Below are 19,457 nucleotides of genomic sequence, written 5' to 3'. Positions count from 1 at the left end.
TATCTGTGGTTTCTCATATGAATGCATGTAACAAAGGATAATTAAGTAAATAAAAAATCTTTTGACAATGTTAATATTAGTTAATAACCATTTTCAAAAAACAGGATCTAGATTATACATTATAAAAACTAAGAAAAAGAATTTAGGTTAAATAAAAATAGCTTTTACAAAGATTATATTAACTCAAAAATATTTTTAATCTTTTACAACGATTATCTTTTATGAATACATTGGAAACAGAAAATTCAAGGTTTCTAGAAGGAAGGTAAATTCTTGCAGCAAACTTTCTCAAAATTTTTATAGATATTTATACATCATATAATTATAAGCATTTATGTCAACTTTTATTAACTTATAAATCTATGAATTTGTTAAATATTATAATAAAATTTATTTTCTCACTTTGGAAATTTCAACTAAAGAGAAGTTGCTTTGACAATAGAAAAAAATTGTAAATGCATATCACTATAAAAGTAAGTTTTAAATAAACTTGGAAATAATGTTTTGGATATACTAAAAATTGATATATACAGGTATTCCTACACATGGTTGAAGAATTGGGGAAATCCCTATACAACATGGTTTGAGAATTGGAGACATCCTGTACAAAATGTCACAATTTTTAAGTACGAACGTCATCATTCAATATTTGTTTATTCAAAAATGCTTGTTGTCTCATATTTGCCCCCAGATTTTATAATATTGAAATTTTCAATGTTATTTCATGTCTTTCAGGTTGGTTTTCATTAATGAGAACTAACTGTACAATTTTTCTTTTTCCTTCTCCTACAAACCAGGTGTGATAGTCATTGGTGATACTGCTCTAACTAAAGTCAAAAGAATATTGCTATGTTTTGTTTTTATAAATTAAATTAAAAGTTATTACACAAAAAGATTAAATTTTTAAAAAATATCTTAGGCAAACACAAGTAAATAAAAATATCAGGCTTTACAAAAAAAGCAGAAAAAAATCAAGATATTGCCGATACTTCAAGATTAAAGTCAAAAGCTCAAATGATATTTTGCCAAAAAGAAAATGTCCTTGTTTAACAGAGTTTAGCAGTGAAGAAAAAATTAATATTAATGTGCAATACTTTTGACTGTGATTGTTAGTTAAAACAATGAATAATTAAGAGAAAAATTCAAATTGAATTTTTCCTAATTTTTACTAATTTAAGAGAAAAATTCAAATTGAATTTTTCTCTTAAATTAGTAAAATTGTTGGTGTGACATCCACTCTGTTTTTAAATTATTTAACAAGATGATTGTTTCAATAAACATATTTATCTTATTACAGAAAATTGATTTTAGCCTTAAGTATAATTAAATTAATTAAAATATCTATAACCATAAGGCAGATAATAGGAAGGGCTTATCACACCAATGATAATGATAATCTGGCTGCATCATATGTTGTCACCACTTGTGCTCCAGATGTGTAAGGTAACACATCTCCTTTGTAACTGCTCCTTGCATCTTGTAGAAATGTCTGAACCTGCAACTCTGTTGTTCTACTGTTTTTGGTATGTAAATAATTTAAACTGACTGTATAATAATATTTCATAACTGTTAACCAATATTTCAGCTAACTCATAACTATTTTTGTATCAGCACCCTGTTCATCATGTTACCATGCAACATTAAGAAGAAATGTTAATCCTGTCTACATTGATAATGCTTACTGCTCATACAGTCATGGCGATGGTTTCATCTTTATATTGTATAGTTTTAGGCATAGTTTTAAGTTTAAATTTAAATTTGATATTTTTTCACCTTGTATAATTTTAAGTATACTAAGACTATTACCAACTGATGAGGGACTATTTTTCCATTGGAAAATAGTCCAAAATGCATTTTGGATTTTTACGGTTTTTACACTTATGTAATCATCTTATTGTAACCCCTTCTTGTTTTATTAAATTTTTACTTTGATTCTTGAGCGTTTGTGCCCATTATCATTGGTGTGATAAGCCCTTCCTATTATCTGCCTTATGGTTATAGATATTTTAATTAATTTAATATTTATCTTAATTACAAAAAAGAATAGTATACTTTTGCTTACTTTTAGAACCTAACCACCATGTTACATAGGGGATATCAATATTCTTTTTAAAAATAGCTACCCATTACAATGCACAAAATTAAAATTAATTTAGTTTCAAGTAAGTCAATTTTAAGCATTTCTAAAGCTACAAAGACCACTTCAGTATCTTTATTCAAATTTTATATTCATAGACAGCTTGGGTATAAATTGAAAGTATAGAAAATTCTAAAAATAGACATGATACAGTATATTTGGATAAGAAAATTCTGACTTGTAAAATTAGATTTCCTTTTTAATGTATTAAGTAACTAGTAAATACATTTTTATCCCTCAAAAAATATTCATATTTAGCCTTTACAAAAATATATATTTAAGTATTAATATATTGTTTTTAATAACATTTTATCATTTAAGATAATATAAACTGTTTTATAAAATTTATTTTAAGAAAAGATTTAGAATTTAATGACCTTCTCTGGAAAGGCTTTATAAAATCATACAATATTTATACTTTAATGTGCAATCATTTCATTACTAAGATAATGAAATAGTCACATATTCAAGTATAAAGCTGTATGATTTTATATGGTTAAGCAATTTGATACTTAAATGCAATGTAGTTATAGTTTGTTATATTATTTGACAATATCAGACCACCACTGAATAGCATCACATTAATAAAATACAAATTAAACCTCATTAACCCAGAAAGCTTGGAACAAGACAGGTACTAGAGTAGTGGATTTTCCAAACCAGTGAAGCTTAGAGTAAGTACTGGTAAAATAATGCATATACTGTAGTGTTTTAGTACTAATATCAATACAACTTACATAGACACAAACCTAGTCCTGTGGTACAAGTTTACTGTATTGTGACAAAAATATTAGTAATAATAAACAGTTTAGTAGAAAAAAAGATCAAAAAATAAACCTACTAATACCTGTAAAACATAAAAATTATGAACAATTTATTTACCTTAACTTTTATACTACATAAATCCATTTTCAAAATGTATTTATGCAATCTGAATTAAAATCAAGTTTTACCTAGTAGGAGAAAACGTGCTGACTTATTTCAATATAAATATTTAAAATCACAAATTGGCTACTTTTCATATAATCAAAAAAAATAAGAGAGCTATTGCCAATGATAACAAAACAGACCTTGGCATATTTTTTTAATTTTGAAGTCAAAATCAACTGCTGTAAGTCCTTACATTATAAAACTGCAAATCATTTTGTATATCTCAACATTAAAAATGTAATAATTTCAGTTTTCACAATGTAACACTGAACAGCTGGTCAAGCAGCAGTCATGCAAACTAATGACCATCAGATTCAAATTACAATCCTGGACCATCAATGCTGCCAGACTAGTAAATCTCTGATTAGTGAGGTTCAACCTATAACATTATATTAAATTTTCATATTGTACAAAATTGAGATTTAAGATTTTCAGAAGTTGAAGAAATGTTTAATATAAAAGATTTTCAATTTGCAGAGAATTAGGCAAATCAATAACAAAACTTTTTGATTATCCACACATAATAAAGATTTTATTAAAAATTCATATATAATAATGCAATGATAACTTCATTACTTAATTATCATCTGTTGATAAGAAAATTTATAAAATAAATTAGCAAATTTGGAATCAGTAAATAAATTTTTTTTTCCACTCATTAAAAACCCTTAAGAGAAATTTTTTACAAAGTAACATACATCAGTGATAATGTGATCTGAAAAATTCCAATAACTTTTAAAAATAAATAAATCATTTAGATCATTTATTAAAATTAATGAAATATAATTATTCCAAATCCGAACTTAAAAATTACAACAAATATAAGTCTACCATCTCGATTATTAGCAGCATTCCAATTTAAAGATAGAAAAATATAAAACAAAAATATGATTACAAAAATTATTGTGTGTTAAACCATACTATCAATAAATGGAATTACAGTAGAACCCTTCTAATCCGTCATCTTTGGGACTGGGGGTATGGTCGGAACGCAAAAAAGATCGGATTATCAGAAAAAAAGTAAAATAAACAATCTTCCCCTTTGTCCAGTCTTTGTAGTACTGCTAATTTTTCATTTAATGAAAGAGTAACGTGTTTACATTTCACTCCTGACATGTTGAAAAACACACAAAACTGTATACGTACACACAATGTAAAACATATACTGTAACGAACACAGAACAACGCGACGGGCGGTGAGTTACTGACGAGTCGGGACAAGTTTTCCGACTCTGACCACGTTCGGATTAACTGGAGCGACGGACTAGCCGAGGGCGGACTAGAGGGGTTCTACTGTAACTCAATAAAAGTGCAAATGCTTGCATAAATTATTAAGAAACCATGTGTGACAAAAACTTCACACCTTCAGCTTGACAGAAAATACCCAAGATAATACAAAAATTAAACATTTCTATTTACTTAAATATTATTGGATATATTCTTATAATTTGCATATTATACAAATAGCAATAGTCATTTGATATAAATGAGTAAAATAAATGGCACCTGGATAAGCAGTAAACTAATATTAGAGAAGTAATTGTAAACTTTCATGAAGCAGAAAATCCTTGCACCAAATAGCTACAAAGCTAAAAATTGATAAATAAACAGTTTGATATTATAAAAAGTAAAACAAAACTGATAGATTGACCCAGGACAACTGAAAATTATAGCAGCTTCCAATCTCAAGTTCTTGTGCAAAATTATGAAAGAAAACTGGTGAGCATCACTTACAGAATTGATAATTGAATAGAATATAGATGCTAGTAAATAAATTACTAAAGAGTTTTATTGAATATATTTGTAGAAACTTAACTACAAGTTTCATCAGGTAAAACAACAGTGCAATATGACAGCATGAGAATGTAATGGCTGTGTGTCAACATGTGATGTTTTTCAAGGTAAGAAAAACTTTTGGTAACTAATACTCAAACAAAAAATTGACTAAAGGAAAGGAAAGTCAAAACTGCATGCAACAATTATGGAACAGCATTGTTTTACACAATAAAACCAAGTTTGAAATTTGCATCAAAAGCAACAACAAAATATGCATGAATTCTTTCATTGTAAATGTTTTAATTGTGCAATCAAGTTCCCAGAAAGCATCGTGGAATTATGGAGTTGCATGTCTGCTCAAGGTTCTAGCACTTTGCATTTTATTGATGAAACAGTGAATTCAAAAAAATATTAGCAAATGGAAGAAAGTTTTCTTCCATATCTGGAAAAACTACAAAACCCAAATATAATTTTCCAATAGGATAATGCGAGTTGTCAAACTGCCAAAACAACAAGGGCATGGCTTGAAAATTACAATAGTATACTGTATACTAAGTTGGCCATCTAGCAGTCTAGATTTTTTTCCATTGGAATTCTATGGGGAAGATCTCAACAACAGTGACTAGATTATGTCAAAAATCCAGGAAGTTTGGGATGGAATTAATCAAGATGAGTGTCATGCTCTTATTAATACAATATGTGAACATGTACACAATGCAGTAATTTCTATCATTGCTAGAGGTGTCACTTAATCTTTCATCAAATATTTATTTCTATAAAATTAATGCAAACATTTGCATTTTTATTGTTATTTATGTTAATGAATATCACAGTTTAATACATAATAATTTTTATAAATAAATTTATTGCCTGTTTTTCTTTTACTTCATTCAATATATATAACAGTTTAAAATCAAGAAGTGTCTAAGAAATTTTTGTTTAGGGTGTATATAAATTATTTTCTGATACATTATATATTTTCAGTTTGTCACTATGATATGTGTAAAAGTGTTACATTGGTTAATACAAAGTGATTCTTCCATTCTATGATTTCTTTTATAAACTGAAAATATATTTTAAATATAAAAAACCTATATAAATTATAAATTACAAACACAAAACATACTTTTCCAGATATTTCAATTCCAATTTCATCTAAAACTTGGGTTACAATTGCTTCTTGTTCTTCTTCATCTCCAGATTCATCCAGGATACCATTTAATGTATCATCCACTGTTTAATATATTATAATATATTAATTATGATAAAATTATTATTATTTAGAAATTTAATAATGCATAATTTGTAATATATAAATATAATTCAAATAAAAAAATAAACTAAATAAAAATGTTCTATTTTTTATTACGAAGTTTAAAAATTTCTTTATCATTAGTAAAGCTTGAACATTGCTCCTAAATGTTTATTTTGTTTCTTTGGTTCAACTTTAGGGCTTTTTGTATCAAAACATACATCAGCTGATGATGATGATGAGTGATATATCAAAATTTAATAATACCTATTCTATTTGTTACAGCCGATTTCTCTGATAAGTGCCTGAAGTTTCTATACTTTATCATATTTTCTGAAAGTTACTTATTTTACCTTGGCAAACTTCAACTATAAACAATTTCAAATTTAAAATCAATTAATCCTTCCCAAAATTTTAATTTCATTCTGTAAATTGTAAGAAAAATCAGTTGACTAATAATGATTTTAAAGACAGTATAAATAGGCAATTTCTGTTTTATATCTCTAATCTGTATTTTCTAACAAAGTATTGTGCCTTTTGTACTGTAAGTATATTTAACATTAAACATGTTCACATTTTTTATTTAGTTGAATTGTATATGCACATAAATGATATAGCTGGTATATTATTCAAATCAGATAATATTTGAAGTTTTCAAATGCCTGTTTTCATATTTAAAATTTCAAAATATTGTAAATTGACTATTGTATCTGCCTGTTTATAATATCTAAGCACTAAAAATCATAGCCATAATGATTAAACATTTACAGCATATAAACATATTAAAACATATATATGCATACATGCAATGAAAATTATTAAAATGTCATTTTCAAAGTTGTGGTTATAAATAAATTTCTAAGAAAACATAATGAGATTTTTATGAAAATAATTTAAAAATGTCCTTAAAAACTGAAAAACTTCCGATTGCCCATTAAATTTATAATTTTATATTTTATTATATATACATTATGTTTATATGCTATAGATAACTAATGATTAAGAGGTTTGAACATCTAAGCACTAAAAATCATAAATAGGAAGGCAAAATAGGCATTTAGAAGTTCAAAATATGCAAATTATTGGTACTAATATGGAAAATAAACTTTTAAAAAGCCTCAAATATTAATTTAAATTCGAAAGCTTCAAATTTGAAATAAAAAAATAAAATTTTAAACAATTTTTATTCAAAGAAAACTTTTCAATGATATTGGCAAAATTCGTAAGCAGTTTATCTAACAGAAAAAAATTTCAATTTACACTAAAATTTAATAATTTATCATTTTAAAATTTCATTTTAAATTTTGTTTCACTTATAATTTAAATTTTAATCTAATGATAAATATAGTCAGTCAAAATAAATACTAACTTATTTTTAAAATAAATATAGATACAATAAAAAAAAAAGTACTAAGAGAATTAAGGTTCAATTTTCAGTTAAGTTTTTTATAATTTAGTATTAAATCAAAAATTGAAATTATAAAATTATGAATGAAATTTTTTAAAACTAGACAAGATTTCATATTTTAATAAACTTACCATATTTACTCGCATATAAAATGAGGTTTTTATTCATTTTTCACTACTTCAAAAACCTAGGTCATCCTATATGCACGAGCAAAGCTTTTTTTTGGGGTTTTTGCAATAATTTTTGTGAACCACGCATTTGCATTTTTTACTGGTTGCTCACCTTCTGGTGTTTAGAAACGAAAGTATTTTATCTAGGTCGTTTCAATCGTTCTTGTGCATTGCCAGGAGTAAAGATGAATAGCAATAGGAAAAGCAAAGCTTTTGAATTAAATTTCAAACTGAAATTCTAAAATCACATGAGAGCCCGCTATAAGTTTTAATCCATTTCCACGTGAAAACAGATGATTATTCAGAAATCAGAATTCTGAGAAACTTGTAAGTGTAATTGAAGGAGAGTGGATTTGACTGTTTAGAATTGGCAAAAAAAGTTCTCAATTGTTCAGTGTTACAAATACAAATTATGTTGTGAATTTTACAAGATTTTTCCTTAAAGTTTAATATGCCAGTTTTTTTGTGGGACAATGTGTGCATTTACATGCATTTGATAGTTTATTTCTGATTAAAGGAAATAAAATTAGAATTGTATTAATAAATCTAATTTTCTTTATTTTGATCTTTAGAGTCACACCTTGTCCTATTGAGATCATCATATATATGAGTAAATATGATATATAAAATTGTTGAAAAAATTAAATATTTAAATTTCTCAAATTACTTAAATTTCTAATTTTGCTTATTACAGGACAAGGAAATAAATATTAAAATACATAGAGTGTAAATTTATGATAAATTTTAAGAATATGAAAAAAATTAACAGTAAAAAAAAATGAATATATTAATACCAACCTATTTCTTCAGCCATTCCCATTTTAGTACTTTCTTTTTCAAAGTCTTGCATAGTCTTCATAACTTGTTCAGGCTTCATTTGTTTGTTAACTGCTGCCATTGTCTAATTATAATTTAAATCATCATTACAATTTCAAAAAGTAGTATAAACTATTAAAAAATATTTATGAAAAGATTAAAATCAAAAATTTCTCCCCAAACTTTAAATAACTAATTTAAATAATGTGAAAAAGTACTTATTTCAAATAAAAACAATTAACTTCACTATTTGTAACTAAATTATTATATATTTTAATATTCTTAAAAGGTTATGATCATTACTTCTCAACATAAAATATGGGTATTATATACTGCATCTATATTTAAATAATTACATCATATATTATATCTTACAAAAATAAACAATATATGTAAAATTAACAAGAAAATTTTTTAAATTTAGTAAATAAAAGTACATTTTAATAAAAGTCATAATGCTACTTATTAACTTCAAAATAATTTATATGCAAGTCTGATTAAATATGTTTCAATCTAAAATTTGATTCATTTATTGACAAAATGCAGTATAAATATTATATAAAAATATGTTTTTTCACATATAAATTTATTAATCAATAATCAAGAATTTATAGGAAATAATAAAATAAAAAAAAAAAAAGGATAAAATAATTTTACAGTAAATTCAATCTCTATACATTGATAAAGAAAGCATACTTAATTAGGGTATAATTTTCTGAAAACAAATATTCAAAGAAAACAGTTTATTATATGTAAATTCTTGTTAGGATTTTCAAAGTCAATATATTTCCAATTTTTGTCTTTTTGACTAACTTTTTTGCAATTTTTGGAAGAAAATGAAAATCATCACTTGGATAAATAATATACTTAAGAGTATCAGATTGGAAACCAAGTTCATTTAACAAATAACCACATCTTTAAGCTCTTTTCCAGCATAGATTTTTCTTTTGACAAACATTTTTCAGCTTTATAAGCCTGCCTCAGTCAGGTCTATCAAGAATTCAAAACTTTCTTTGAAAGTTTGAAAATGTTTGTCAAAAGAAAAACGTGTCTAACAATGTGGTTATTTGTTAATTGGATAAAAAGTTTTAGTAAAAATACATGCAAATTTGAATTTTTGCAATAGTAAAAAAATGCAGTTTAATAATGACATTTTAAAATATTTTTCAAATTTCAGAAAATCAAAATTAAATAATAATTAATACTATATAAAAATTAGTTGTTTATTATGCTATATTGCTTTATAAAACATTTAGAATAAATTTTACCTTTGAAGTTTTAGACATGGCAGATGCTAAGCTGGCATTAGCTTGTATACTCTGGAAAAACAAATATGTTGAAATTATTAATATTTTCTATTTTCTGTTAAAGAATGAACACATTAATATATACACTCATTTAATAACTAATTAGTCACAAGTCACAATGCCTTTATCATTGATGCAATTTATTGTCAAACATTATTAAAATATTTATACAGCAGCAAATATTCTGTGATTATTATATGACGGAATGTTCATATATATATATATATTATATGAATAATAATTTATGAGAGCATAAATTACAATAATAGATAAGTATAGTAGGTCTTATTACATGGGATTGGTAAATACCAGGAGTTCCCAGCCTTTTTCTTGCATTGATCCCCCACATAAAAAATATTCTTTTCAATCAACCCCCTTAAAATTTTTATGTCATTTCCCAAGATTTTCTATAATATATCAAGTAAATTATTAAACCAGTTAATGAATTTCCCACAATTATTATTATTATATTGGGTTTAGTGAGTTATACTTGGTTGACACTGGTTGATGTATACTATGCCGGACCAGAGTCAAGGCATAGCAACTAAAACAAGACAAAATTTAAATAAGTGTGTCAGTATGTGCGCATCTGTATTCAGGAATTTCCTGACAATATGATGTGTATTCAATATACTGGCCTTCTGTATTGTAGATGTATGTATTTCTATTCAATTGTAATGATCCCAGGCTTTTGTGAGATATGACACCTGTAGAGGAGAAAATGACAGGTACAATAAGCACCCTCCTCCACAGATGCCTTATTTCCTGCACTACAAACAAATACAATCACTGTTTGTATATTGTGTTTGGAATGGATATGTCTATAATGTATGTGATTTTATTGTGCTTGTCAATGAGTGTGATGTCTGGTCTGTTGTGATAAATTGTTTTATCTGTGATTATGGTTCTGTCTTAGTACATTTTGTGTGTGTTGTTTTCCAATATTGTCTGTGAGATGTATTTGTAGTATGGTTCATGGACATCTAATAATTTGTGTTTGTTTGCAAGCTCTTGGTGTATTATATTTGCTACTTGATTATGTCTGTGTAAATAATCTGTCTGTGCCAAGAGCTTGCAACTGGAAGTGGTGTGTTGTATAGTTTGTCATGATGTGACATTTGTGAGTGTTGTATCCGAGTATGTGTTTTCTGTAGTTTTTAATATTTATGAGCTAATCCTGTAAAGCAATCATGAATCCTTCTGTCTCCCCAAAGAGGCATTCCCAAATTAACCAGCTGTTTGATGCAGTTTTGTCAACAAAATCCTGGGCCAGGTCTTAAGGATGCCTGCCATAGAGTGCCTTTTGAGCTCACGATTGCTTAATGGTGTCTATGCATTTTATATGTTGTGTCATGTTCATATGATGTGAGTGTAAGTTTAATGATGTGTTATTTGAGTTTGATAGAGTTACTGCTTTATGTAACTGTGATGTTTCTTGTTTTTTGTAGAAAAACTCTTGCAGTGACTGTGTTTGTAGGGAAAATTTACTATGTTGATCAGGTAAGTCCGCCATCTTTACATGGAGGGGTTAATCTAGCAGTTCCCAAAGTGTGTGCCGCAGCACCATGAAATGTTATACAATTTTTATAATTTTACTTAATTTAAAAAATATTGGCTATTTTGCAAATTGTACTTGTTAGAATTTGACATACGGTGCGTTGGAAATATCTGGATTTAGCAAGGGCACCACGAATCAAAAAAGTTTAGAAACCACTGGGTTCATCTTTCTGTGGCGGATTTAGGATGATGTTGTTTATGCTTAGTAAGTGTTGTTCTTGTTTTCCTTTGGAGTTGCTCAAGATCTGTGCGAGTCCAATGTATAACTCCAAAAGAATATGCGAGTACTGGGATGACATATGTGTTTATTGTTTTTACTGTGTTTTGCATTTAACCATGTTCTGAGAATGGCATTTAACCTACTTTGGTATTCTTTAATCTTTGTTTTATTTGTGTATGTTACGTTAGTTTGGCCTGTTGAAATCCTAAATTATTGTAAAACTCACCCTCTTCCATGGATTCAATAACATCTCCATTTCCAAGTGCAAATTCTTCTTTCTTCAGGACTCCTTTTTCTATGCAAAGTGTTTTGCATTTGTCTAGGCCAAACTCCATTTGTATGTCCTTGATGCATGAAATGTGTGATTTGTAGGAGTTGATGAAGTTGTTTTTGTGTGGATGCATAAAGTTTTATGTCGTCCATGTACATGAGATGTGACAGTGTAAACTTTGTTGTTTTTTTATGTCTGATATTGTAGCCATATTGTGTGTTGTTTAATATGTTGGATAATGGGTTCAGGGCTAGGCAGAACCAGAGAGGACTCAAGGAATCTCCTTGAAAAATTCCTCGCCTAATGAATATTTGGTTTGTTTATAAGGAAGCGTTATGAACCCTGAGATTGTTCTCCAGTACTGCATAGTATTTTGGAAGAATGCAATGAGTGATGGATGTATTTTGTACACGTGTAGAATATGTAGCAGCCAACTGTGTGGAATGCCGTTGATTACTTTTCTGTAGTCTATATATGCCATGTGTATGTTTCTGTGTTGTTTGTGGAATGACTGAATCTATGAGTAACTGTTCTTTGCATCCCGTGATTTCTACGGCAACCTTTTTGTTGTTCAATAAGAATGTTCTGTTCTTCAACGTGTTTGTATATTCTGTTTGCGATACATGCTGTCAATTTGTAGTGTATTGGAAGGCATGTAATTGTTCTGTATTGTGTAGGGTCTGTGGTATTGTTGTTTCTAGGTTTCATGTAGGTGATGCCCTGAGTTAGAAATTTTGGCATCTCTTGTGGATTGATGATATGTGTTAAGTGTTTAGCTAGTTCCTGGTGCAGAAATGTAAACTTTTTGTACCAGAAATTGTGAATGTTGTCTACACCAGGTGTCTTCCAGTTGTGTGTTCCATTAACAGCATATTGGACATTGTGTATGCTTATTTCAGCACAAGGCATAATTGGTATATTGTGCAAGTTTTTGTTTTCCTCCTCAATCCAGCCTGCATCAGCATTGTGTGTGATAGCACTGGACCAAAGAGAAGACCAGTAAGTTGTGAGTTCTTCTGTTGGTGTGCCACAAAACAAACACTGTGTATCAGTGTTTGTTTTGGTACTGATTTGTCTGTAAAAGAGTTTTTCATTGTTTGTAAATAATTTATTTTGTTGTTTTTGTAGAGTAATGTTTTGCATCATTTGAGTCTACATGCTTTGGCTGCAAGTTTTTGTTTTAGTGTATCAAAGTATTCTGTAATATGTGTTGTGCTGTTCATGTTTTGTGTGTGTTTTTATTTTCTTGAAAATGTTTTTGAGTTGTTTCTTTAATTTTGCTGTTATATTGTTTTTAATGTGTGTTGTGTCAGCTTGACTAATTGTTGTCTAATGTCATTTATTTGTGTTTCTATTCTTCTCTGCCAGGCAGGCTTGTGATAGAATTGTGTTTTGTGTGTATCTGTCTGAGATTGTATTTTCAGTGCATGATATGTCACTACTGTGACTGCTCCAGCATAAACTAATGTGTGAATATATGAGTGTGTAGAAATTAAATGGATGTAGTGTGGTAGTAAATGAGTGTTTACATAATTTAGTGTTTTTCCTACTACCTTTGACATGTTAATTTTTGGTATTCGTGATCTTTGTGTGGAATCTGCACCTGTATATTTAGTGAGTGTTTCCTGAAATATAAATGAGAGCGTATTAACTAAATCTATGTCTATGTTATCAGTGGTGGATGAGGAAGTGTCTGTAGTATTATTGGTAGTTGTTATGCTTATGCTATAGTCAGTGCTTGTTGCTGAATTATCCCTACAGGTTATGTGATCTTCATTAATGTTAAATGTTTCTGTCTGTTGATGTATTTGATCAGCAACCTGTTGTTTGATAAGTTTGAGTGTTATTTGTGGGATTAGTTTGTTGTGTATAATTGTTCTTTTTTGATCGACAACCCTTTGTTTGGTGACAGTGAGGTGAGGATATTGTTGTGTGAATCTATGGTGTAGTTGTTGTCTGTATGCTGTCATCTTTGTTTCGAGTCTTGTGATGGTGTAGTAAGTATGGATGATAAACTCTTTCATTTCTGGTGTCTATTTCATCTGTTGGCGTGCTTTTCCAGCCTTTGTGGTCTGTGATGCATTGCCAATGAAACACCAAGACTAGGTTGGTTCCTCACATCTGTTGAGGGCATTGCAGTAGCCATGCTTGGGCCAGTGCTGCTTTCACCACTGGTAACCAAGAGAGACTGTGGCCTATTTTTCGAATATGAGCCTCTCACTAACCTATGAATGCGGACCTTGTTAACCCAGGCAATGTCTGAGCTGGTATCACACTTAGATCTGGTTACTACCATGATAAATATCTCCACAGAATGGGGAGGTGGTCACTCTTAGCTTCATTTCTCCCCATAGACCTTACTGGCATGGGTATCCCTACCAGGAGCTTGTGCTCCAGCCTGCATTGCCCTACAGATCAGTAAAATTAATGTGTTCTCCACCACGGCCAGATGGTGACCACGAGAGAGTCATTATTATTATTTGAAAATTATCTAAAATTCTCAAGAAAGAATAATAAGTATCTGATTTTTCTATCAATATCAGTGACCCCTTTCAAAATTCCACTGACCCCAGAAAGTCTCTATCAACCCCATTGGTAATCTCTGGTATGGATGGATGGCAAAATGACCATTTGGTTATTATATTAACCCTTGGATGCACAAGATTAATTCTAAGTATGCCAAACAATTGCAGGAATAATTATATTGGCCTATATTAATGCTACTAACTACTAATTTCAAGTGAGTTGGCCTACTAACTATTAAATTTATCAAGAGTTGCCAGTTATTAAGTATTAATTATATACTATCTCTAACTCAAACTACTTGACATTTAATTGGTAATTAATAGCATCAATATAGTCCAATATAATCCAGCAATTGTTTGGCATTAATTGGGATAATCAGCTGAATGCCATTACAGGTCATGGCACTAAAAGCACATCCCTATGGGTATGATGAATAACCAGTATGGTTATCTCTAAATTATTAGTTCTGGAAGTGAAGTTCATAACACATTTTCAGGTGTCATGTTATCCTTTTTCACTTATCTTGTAAAATATGGCTGGTTTTCGGAATTGCAAGATTGGCCTACAAGTACCAGAATTAGATATTTGTAGGGCTCTATACTACTGCATTTGGGCAACTTATTACTTTTTGGGACTCTTAGAAAATAATTTGGGCTACATTTTGAAGAATTCTGCTTTTCTTTTTATAAAATCTATCTGGCAACTTATGAGAACCTCGCAAGTTGCCAGATAGATTTTATAAAAAGTAAAGCAGAATTCCTCAAAATGTAGATTTTACTGTGCTGTTTACCTGCAGTTTATTTATATTTATTATTATTATTATTATTAATTAATTAATTAGTGAATATAACATCCTATATACATAATAATATTCAGTTTGCTTAATAAATTATATCAATTACTTGGCATTTGGCATATTGTACAGAAATATGTAATCTTGGATAATTCGAAGTCATGATTATTTAGTCCCTTGAATTTTGAACTAACTAGGATTTCCTGTGTTAATGTAAATATGCTGACTATTTTTATTATAAAATTCAGTATATATTGTATAATAAAAATATAAGTAACATGTTTTAAACACATTTTATGTTTTTCTGTTAATTGTAAATGGCATACAAATGTCTAAGCATCTGGAACTACTTGGAGTGAAGCATAAATTTATGTAGGCTTTTCAAAAAGTAACAGCAAATTGACAATATTTCACAAAACAAACATCCCAAGCATTTGAAACTCCCACACAGGGAAGATAACATTCTTAGAAAAGGTATTGATTGACATTGATTGGGTAATTGACATTGCCCAATTAAGTATGCCATCTTTATAGATGGCATACTTAATTGAAAGGAAAGCACATACAAACTGACAGCACATCATTAGCTGTTTGCACTGTTGAGGAGAAGCAAGCAATCATCAGATTTTTGTGGTCAGAGGTTGTGAAACCTTCTGAAATTCATAGAAGAATGCTACAACAGTATGGAAATACATTGATAAGAGAAGAGAACTTGGTAAAGGAGTTTAAAAATATGTGAATGTCAATCTGTTATCAGCAGCATTCCAGTTGTCCCACCACAGCTGTCACTGATTGAATCATTCTACAATAGTACAAGTTTGTAAAAAACACTGTCAGTTAAAACAGATGTTTTAACAGTGTCAGTTAAAACAGATGTTTTAACTGACACTGTTTTTTATATAATCTGGAAGCATTAGTTCTCTTATTTAATTAAAGAATTTGCTAGAAAAAAGAGTGAAAGTTGTTTTAAAACTTATTTAAAGAAGTTCTAGCTTTCTGCACATAGAATTGTACTCTCTTGGTTTTTCAGAAAAATATGATTTTATGAGATTTTAAGTGATAATATCAAAATCATATTTTTGTAAATGTACATTTATTTAAATTCTCTGCCTTGTGTGTACTAAGAACATTTTAATCATATCCATTATGTGTTGATATCAGGCTCATAACGGGTTGCTAAGTAATGTGAGAAGGGACCTAACATATCTGGTACACCCACAAAAAATTCCAGGGTTGCTCACTTGGATTTGATCCTGGGTCATCCAGAGTGGCTGATGCCTTTGCTTCCTCGAGCATCCAGCCCTCTCTCTTCATAAATACTTCAATACATACGCTTTTGATATTTACACAAATTGATGAATTATAGACGATTAATAATTTACATTTTTATTTAAATATATTTTATAATTAAGAAACTATTAACTGATAAAAATAAAAATAGGTCTACATAAAATCATTTCCAATTCATAATAAAAAGAAGCATACTTTAGTCTGGGCACTAACTCCAAGTATTTTTGAACCAGCAGTTATATTTCTTGTCTTCTGTTTTCTTACTTGCACTAACTGTTTTGCTAGAATAGTACAAGTCTGTAAAAAAAAATTTTTATTTTTTAAAACAAACTACAAGTTACTTTTTGAAATATTATGATACTAAATGAAGTTCAAACAATGCAAATATCAGAAAATTAAACTATTTTCTTGTCTCTAAATTAAAATTATGTTAATAAAATAGGTATGAATAATAAGTTTAAGTTTTTTTTATAACAGATTTATTAGTCAATATACAATGTAATATATTATTCACATAAAATTGTAATTTTGATGGCAAGGTTTCTTATTGAAAGCTTTTAAACTCACATATAAATAAATTGCTTGACAAGTGAGACTGAAAATAGTTGATAAAGTAACTAAAATTCTTTAAAAAATAACCATGTACTAAGTAATGGTTATGTCCAATGCACTCGCAGCTATATTGAAGTTTATTATTATTGGATTATCATTGGATTTATTTGTGTGTATTTGTTACTTTATTTTTGTCTATGTAAGATTTTCACATTAAAAAAGATAAAAATAAAAATGAATAGATTTTGTCCTTGAATGCCTCATGTTCTTATTTCCAATCCATGGTGGATTTTTTGCTAGCCTGAAAGACAATTTACCTACCTGTTTCATCACACATTTGATTCATAGTTGTTATGACCTTGTTTTTAGATCAACTCTTATAATTTAATTAAGGTTAACAGTTAATCTTTGATAAATACTCCAGTTTACATCAAATCATAGAAATTAAGCAATAGATGCCCAGCTAGAAGTCTTGCCAGAGATGGCAGGAAAGGCCATGTGCTGTTGTTAACTATCCAGGCAGCAATAACTCTAGTCCAAAATTCAAATAAAAGTATCTTTGGTGGTAACACTGAGTATGTGTTTTAAGTGGGAGCATTGTTTTTTAGATGAAAAGTAAACTTGTGAAGTACTTTTCTTCTCCTCTCTAACATGAAACAATAATGCAAATACCACTAAATACTGAACAAAATCATAGTAAATAAACATTCAAGATTGTCCTTGAAACAAGGAAGTTTGAGAAATTTTGATTAAACAACATTTTAGCATTACATAGAATTCCAGACCTATTATATCAGCCAAATATGATGAAATGGAATTTTATTGCCTTATGTATCTCTATACAACATGAATATTTTAGGAAACTTGTTTAAAAGTAAAGCAAACAATAGAATATACATTTTTAATGTTATCTATCACTAAAACTATTTTAATATTATGAGAGTTAGTTCTTTTATTAAACTTATGTAATAAGATTCTCAAAAAATAATTATAATAATTACCATATTTACTTGCATATAAGACAAGGATTTTATTCATTTTTCACTGCTTCATAAACCTAGATCATCCTATACATGCAAGTGAAGGATTCTCTGCATTTTTGCGATAATTTTTGTCAACCCTGTCTTCACATTTTTTACCGGATGCTCGCTCTCTGCTGTTTAAAAACAAAACTATTTTATCTGGGTTGTTTAAATCATTCTTGTTTATTATCAGGAGTAAAGATGAATAGCAATAGGAAAAAAAGCTTTTGAATTGAATTTCAAATTGAAATTCCAAAATCAGTTTACCAGTGGCCAAGCAGTTCTGTTCCCTGAACACTGGGAGTCCGGTCACGAGTTTGCATCTTGCCAGGATGAGCTGGCCACGTGGAGCTTTCCGTATGTTCACTATGTCTGTAATGCCTTAATAGGAGCCAATTACAACTTAAAAAGACCTTCCAGAAGGCATCCCCCGAGGCAGATCGCCCAAGTGTTGCATTACCGTAACTTAACAAAACAAATAAAATTCCAAAATCACACAGGAGCCCAATATAAGTTTTAATCCATTCCTACATGAAAACAGATTATTATTAGGAAATCAGAATTTGGAGAAACTCATAAGTGTAATCGATCGAAAGTGGATTAGACTGTTAAGAATTGGCAAAAAAGGTTCCAGATTGTCCAGTTCTACATTAACAAATTATGTTGTCGATTTTACAAGATTTTTCCTTAAAGTTTAAAATGCTAGTAAATTTTGCAGGACAATGTGTGCCTTTATGTGCATTTGATAATATTTTATTTGTTGTGTATTCAGAAACCGTGTCTTCTTTTATCTGTTTTTATCGTCATGACTAGGTGCATAGATAGACACTGGGCATTTCTACATCATCTTTATTTGGAATATCCTATAGGCCAGTGTTTCTCAACAGGGGCAATATCGCCCCATGTGGGTGTTTTTCCATGTTCAGGAGGCGATTAGTAACAACTTATATTTTGGGGGACAAAAAACAATTTTCTGGACGATATAGTAAAACATTATATTAAGAATAATTAGATATTTTATTCGTTATATTGTACAATAATTAAACAAACAACATTATATTAGTCACTAGTCTATTCAATGAAGTACGAATTTGGCGTTAGCCTTGTCCCTCGGCATCGGGATTTTGTAGTGAAGGGGATGATACTACGTTGAAGTGGGCGATGATTCATTAGCGGTTGAGAAACACTGCTATAGGCTGATATGCATTTAGGGCATAAGCCCCTCATCCATCAGATACATAATAAAACATATCATGAATTTCTCATATTACAAAATGTTTATATTATAATAGGTTACAACATAACGTAACTTCTGGGATTTCTTGTCGGTGGTGTTAACATGTATACAATCCGTTTAAAATTACTTATTTACAGTTAAAATTATTTTACTGTTAAAATACCATTATAGTTTAAATATATTCACAATTAAA

At 28.9% G+C, this 19,457-nt stretch overlaps 1 protein-coding gene across 1 annotated transcript in view; it reads right to left on the bottom strand.

Annotated features, from left to right (window-relative positions):
* Window positions 1–19,457, bottom strand: part of LOC111633654 (charged multivesicular body protein 2b-like) — a 39,840-nt gene that overhangs the window by 3,616 nt on the left and 16,767 nt on the right. The window contains exons 4-7 of the mRNA XM_023378261.1: window positions 16,649–16,750; window positions 9,758–9,808; window positions 8,472–8,574; window positions 5,970–6,076 (exon numbers count right to left, since the gene is read on the bottom strand). Coding sequence (XP_023234029.1) covers window positions 5,970–6,076; window positions 8,472–8,574; window positions 9,758–9,808; window positions 16,649–16,750 — 363 coding nt within the window. The remainder of the gene's footprint in view (window positions 1–5,969; window positions 6,077–8,471; window positions 8,575–9,757; window positions 9,809–16,648; window positions 16,751–19,457) is intronic.

Source organism: Centruroides sculpturatus, unplaced genomic scaffold (genome assembly GCF_000671375.1).
Source record: "Centruroides sculpturatus isolate CEXI.00-Female unplaced genomic scaffold, Cexi_2.0 scaffold729, whole genome shotgun sequence".
NCBI classification, from domain to species: Eukaryota; Metazoa; Arthropoda; class Arachnida; order Scorpiones; family Buthidae; genus Centruroides; species Centruroides sculpturatus.
This window is presented reverse-complemented; position numbering and strand designations above follow the sequence as displayed.